The sequence below is a fragment of the Limanda limanda genome, chromosome 15 (genome assembly GCF_963576545.1).
Source record: "Limanda limanda chromosome 15, fLimLim1.1, whole genome shotgun sequence".
NCBI classification, from domain to species: domain Eukaryota; kingdom Metazoa; phylum Chordata; class Actinopteri; order Pleuronectiformes; family Pleuronectidae; genus Limanda; species Limanda limanda.
The window spans coordinates 13,979,199-13,985,062 of NC_083650.1; the positions used below are offsets into that span (position 1 = coordinate 13,979,199).

The following is a 5,864-nucleotide window of genomic DNA, read 5'->3' on the forward strand; positions in this document are numbered from 1 at the left end:
AATATTTTCCTGAATCAAATACAGTTTTTATCTTATGGAAATAAGAACTGAGTGGAGGCCAAGACTATGGTCCAAGCACTGACAGTTCCATGTCTTCCACTTATACATTCCTTAGCAGAAATTAAGCAAAACAGTTATTCCTCACGATAAGGTCCAGAAATAAGGTCTATTGATTAATGTTGTGCCCTTGAGACTTGCTGACTGTATGAACCATATTTTGGAACTCATGATTTCCTGTGATTATTGAATGAAGTAAGTTCTTAGCCATAATAATAATAATATGGCTTATCTGGTATGTCACTAGCCAAGTTCTGAAATCATACAAGTAGAAAATCTCCCTCAAAAGTAAATATGGAAGCCACATATTTTTTTTAAATAACACAGATGTCACTGTTGAGTTGTCAATAAATGTAAAGTGCTTCCTTACCTTTGCTGCTCATTACCAGTGTCAGTAAATGAACCACATGAAGCCATTTTGATGACTGGCTTTGCAGTTTCCACGTTATCTTCATCTGATTGCTCTGCACTGCCTGGAAGAAAATGTATAAAAAGAAGCATTAAAAATAAGTATATTTTTACAGATAGCTAGAAAAAAGCATAGAGTATGCTTTATGAATGTCTTGTACTACAACTCCACCCTCTGCCTTTCACCTGCTTGATGTCTCACAGTCTCTTGGTGCGTGTGATGTCTTTTTTCCATCTTCTGAAGATCCATTTTGGTCACCAGGTGACACTTGTGGTCATCATTGAGGGAAAAGCTCCAAACCTTAAGTCCAACAGATACAAGTTTGTTGTATTGTTTACTGTAGCGTGATGTGTTTCTGTCTCTGGTGGTGATTTTTGAGCTGTTAGGGTGTGAGTGTGTGTCTGTCAGTCACTAACCTGTCCATCAGTTGAGCCAGTGATAAGCTGCCTGGTCTCCTCTACGAAGCATGCACTGAGCAGAGGAGAGGCTGTAGAGTAGACAGACTTTTTTGTTGACAGAAGATGTGACACTTTCAATCATTCTGCTAGGATTGGACGTAGTCATAACAATAAGACATGCCATTTAAAAAAGGCATGCCTAACTTACAAGTTTTTAAATGCTAAAAGATGTCACCTCCATTTGGATACTCAGCTAAATTATACTGTACAATAGCAAATCCCAATTTTAAATTCCTCAACTACTTGTGATTCTTCTGTACAAATTCAATAAGGGGTTTAAGGCCCCATTGTACACTGCTCACGTTAAAAAAAAAAAGTAATATCTTACCTGAAAGCACAAAAGACTGGTAGCAAACAGCTTCAGTTCTTAAATCCCACACCTACAAGAAAAAGGACTTCATGATTATTACATTTCAATTACAGTGTGCAATATGTGGTATTTACAAATTTACATCATTATTACTAAACCAAGTGTGATAACTTTTTACTCTATCGTGTAAGAATCATATGTAAGTACTTTAAAAGTGCGGTCTTCTGATGTGGTGATGAGAATGTCTTTATTCCAGGGACAAAACTCGGCTGATGTTAAAGGTCCAAGGTGGCCAGTCAAGGTAGATATTACTTCATTTCTCTGGTGAGGAAGAACAGAGAAATTAATGACAATTGAGGGATAATAACACACCAAACAGAATCAACATCACAAAATCAGTACAGGACAGTATTTATGTGACATATTTGTAATCCATATGAGCAATAGAAAATAAAACACAGTACTGAGCTGACCCAAGAGCTTAAATGTAACCAGCAAGTGTTAGTGTTCACTAAAGGAAACTGTGGAAATGTGCATCATCTCGTACCTTTGAGCTGAGGATATACACAGTGGCCCCTGAACATGCGGCCACTCGTTCATATGAGAAACAGAAGGAAAGATGGACGACTTCACCCAGTAGAGTCCCGATTAATACTCCAGCTGCAACTTTACCTGCAAACAAATTCATTCTAATCAATGTTTACCAGCAAAATCACCATGTGGCCATAATAGGCATGAGGAACCTATCTGGTAATATTTCACTAGATGGCAGGCTTGTTAATATTTTCACTGAGGAAAGTAATCATGGCTCCTCAACTAAAAAGGGAATTAAAGTAGTCTGGCATCATAATGAGGATTAGGATGATGAGGATTTGGCATTTTGGCAAAAACAGGATTTGTGGCCCATCCTGCATGGTTTAATATGAATAATAAAAACAACATCCAATTAAACAAATGCTGAAAACCACAGACAAACTATTCCCTTACCCTCCTTCACTCTCTTCTGGCAGTGCTCCACATCCCAGACGATGATATAATCAGCAGAGGCGGAGCAGAGGAGAACAGGTCTGCTTCCTTTTCCAAAAGCCATGGCGCCTATCTCACCATGGTGCCCAGTAAGCACGAGGGGCTGCGGATAAACAACCAGAGTCCACTAAAACCACTGATACATTAGAATAAATTCATGCTGTCTGTGCCTACATGTCTGTGGCTCCTTGTATCAACAATTACTACCAAATAAAACTGGAGGCCACACAGGACTCTGATTACAATTAAACACATACAACACTAACATATTTACTTTCCCCCCCTTGAAAGTATATTACAAATGTTACAAAAATAAGATAAAAAGTATAGTACGACAAATATATTTTATGATTGTGGCCACTTATGGAACTATTTAAAATGTTGAGTTGAGCTATATATAGCATTTGAAATGAATACTCTAACCAGCACATTTATAGAATAATAAGCCTGTACATTTACATTTATTTAAGTGACTGTGGTTTGACTCTTGATCAACCTGTAGCTAATCAATAGCATCCTTACTAAAACCACTTATGCAAACTGTTAATATTGACAAACCTTCAGGTCAGTGTCTGTATGGCTGTAAACCAATATGTCCTTTTTGTGCACTGGTATCCCACAGTAACAGTGACAACATGCGAGCTGCCGGTGTGACCTGAGTCCATCCCAAGTGAAACTGAGGTTTTCGATCAGCATCCTTAGCTTTTGTACAAACCATACCAGTAAGGGTTAGATCAAATCGTGGACCTGCCACTGATATGTGCAGGCAGCTGCCTCTGATCCAGCCTGTTTAAAGGCAGTTGCCTTTGATCCCACACTGTTCGGAGGCATGCAACAGTATTTGATGCCCCACTGTTCGAACGCATTGTCGTGTGAAGCCGCCAGCAAATTAGACGCTTACTCTTCCATATTAAACGAGGCTTAACTCCAGTCTGTGCATCATTTCCTTTAGTTTTAAAGCAGTCACATTTAAGTCAGAGCTGCAGTATGTCGGGTTAGCTGTTGACATGAGGAGCTTTTCTCTACGCCGAAGTTTGAGGTGCTTCAGGTTGCTAGGACACCGCATCAGCTTCCGCTACATTAGATCGTATATGACAGAGCGACGTCTTGCTCCAGTGCAAAATAAAACGTGTTTTAAATATGTGCTGATTCTAGAACACTGTTTTTCTCACATGACGCGGTCAGAAAAGTATCTATTACGTTTAACAGTAAAATTACCTGCAGAACCGACACGTGGAGGCTTTTTGGTGGACTATAATGTGTTTTCCTGCAGTGACACTTGGAAATACTGTTAGAGTGGGACCTCTCTCCTCTCACATGAATGATGTTCTTAATTCTTGTAGCTGTGACTTTAACCACAAGGTGGCGGCCGGTTACCGTTAACTAACAGATTATTATCACCATGGATGTGCAACCACAGACCATCATACATACAGTGTCTAAAATAATTAAAATCCAACAATTTAACATAAATAATTAGGGCCCGAGCATTGAAAGGCACGAACAGACAGTGAGGTCCTTTTGAAATTGTAAAGATTATTATTATTCAGGCAAATGAATTGGCTTTTTGAGGGCTTTAACATGCTAAAATTCTTACCAAAATTTGCGGAAAATTAGAAAGTGGTAACCATAGTGAAAATTTACTTTTCATTTATTTGCTGTTATTTATTTATTTTTTATTTATAAATGATTTTAATTATTTACCTGCGCAGTAGCGAACTGCGCACATCCTTATTCAAATTACATAGTTTAAGATATTGTGGTTGAAGTTCTGGTTGAATTAAACCCCGGACATTCTTGTTGCCGAGAATGACCACCCCAAACGTCCATTCACCCCATTATTACATTCACATTGGATTACCTGCTCATTCCAAGGAAACTAAGCACAGGAAGATGGACACATTCTTTTGTGTGTGTGTATGTGTGTGTGTGTGTGTGTGTGTGTGTTGTGTGTGTGTGTGTGTGTGTGTGTGTGTGTGTGTGTGTGTGTGTGTGTGTTTGTGTGTGTGTGTAATTAAATTAAATGAATAAAAATTAAAGAAATTAAAAAAAATAAAAACCTGCGCCCGTAATTCCTGCGCAATGGGCTACTGCGCAGGATGTGCGCAGTAGGTTTCTGCGCAGGATGTGCGCAATGGGTTTCTGCACAGGATGTGCGTGCGCAGTTTTTTTTTTTTTTTATTTGTGTCATGTCACGTCATGATAATTCAGTCTCTTGTGCCGCTCTCTCTGCATTTTTCACCCTAGACAACTGCCTATGTCACCTGTAGCAGGGGCCGCCCCTGTGTGTGTGTGTGTGTGTGTGTGTCATTCTATGCTTTTTTGGATTCACATTTCAGAGAAAACCATTGTATTTTCTACTTTACTACATTTATTTGACAGCCTTACTTGAAAGTTACTTTAGAATTTTCTGATTTTAGATACTGGATGATTTAACATGCTTTAAAAACCTATTGTTAGAGAATAACCCAGTAGTTTCCAACCTTTACTTCTTGACACCTTACAAGAATCACAGCAGTGTGGGACACATTTAATTTAATATAATTCTGAAAATTCATGCAAAAACTTCTAGTTTATTTCCGGTGATCAAATAAATGACATATTTTTCTCATCAACTAGCACAAGGAGTAAGGGTCACTCATTACTCATTAATCAAATCATACCTCTGGCCTCCTGAACTTTTACTTTGTAGGTGAGCTGTCTCTCTGTCCCCCTCTGGATGTCCTCGTTGAATTTAAAAACTGCATTTTGTTTAACTTTTTGGAGAAAAAAAGTGATCTGTGGACTGAGACACTTAGAAGTGCAGGGCCACTGGGATTTTTGGACACATAGATTTGCCTTTGTAAGATGAGATAAGATACGATGGGAATTGGATTTTATTGCCAAGCACGTTGACACATACAAGGAATTTGCTGTGGTGTGTTTGTGCAAGTATAAATATAAAAAAGATATAAATAGGAATCGAAAATAAAATTCTATAAGCACCAGGGGATGGATTGTGCAATATGTTGTAAGTGAACACTACAGACTGGATTGTGCAAAGTACAGTTAGTCCTTTATTCGCCACGGGAAGTTAAAGTGTCAAGATAAGATACGATAAGATAAGAAAATCCGTTATTAGAACCACAATGGGAATATTTGTAATATTACTGCAGAAAGGTTAGAAGAATAAAAAAAGAATAAGAATGTAATAAAAACGAATATATAGTGTAAAAACTTGAAAATATGTGCATGTGTGTGATCATATTAACATGAACCACTGCATTGCACAGACCGAATTAATATTAATGCTTGTTAAAATTGCTTGTTATCTGTATTTCCCCATGGGTTGTTTTCCCAGGGTCATAGACACCACACCGGGTTGTTATTTTGACCTGAACGAGCAGCAGTGGAACAGACATCCGAGGACACGTGCTAAGTGGATTTCAAGTCTTCCTTGTTCAGTGACCAGAGGGTAAACATTTATAAAAAGCATGAATGGAGAGGGGCATGCTGGGGAATGGAGTTCCCCCCCGCCACCGGCCAGTGGACCCGGACGTGACGCGTGTGTGTTCTGGCTGGTAGCTGGGTGTCGTCTGCAGTCTGCTCTGCCGTAGTTGGACGG

At 38.9% G+C, this 5,864-nt stretch overlaps 1 protein-coding gene across 1 annotated transcript in view; it reads right to left on the reverse strand.

The window, feature by feature from the left end:
* Nucleotides 1-2,956, reverse strand: part of wdr27 (WD repeat domain 27) — a 34,616-nt gene extending 31,660 nt beyond the window's left edge. Inside the window, exons 1-8 of the mRNA XM_061087791.1 lie at nucleotides 2,819-2,956; nucleotides 2,222-2,363; nucleotides 1,782-1,906; nucleotides 1,442-1,555; nucleotides 1,253-1,304; nucleotides 883-953; nucleotides 652-766; nucleotides 428-530 (exon numbers count right to left, since the gene is read on the reverse strand). Coding sequence (XP_060943774.1) covers nucleotides 428-530; nucleotides 652-766; nucleotides 883-953; nucleotides 1,253-1,304; nucleotides 1,442-1,555; nucleotides 1,782-1,906; nucleotides 2,222-2,363; nucleotides 2,819-2,956 — 860 coding nt within the window. The remainder of the gene's footprint in view (nucleotides 1-427; nucleotides 531-651; nucleotides 767-882; nucleotides 954-1,252; nucleotides 1,305-1,441; nucleotides 1,556-1,781; nucleotides 1,907-2,221; nucleotides 2,364-2,818) is intronic.
* Between the last annotated feature and the right edge of the window lie 2,908 nt (nucleotides 2,957-5,864).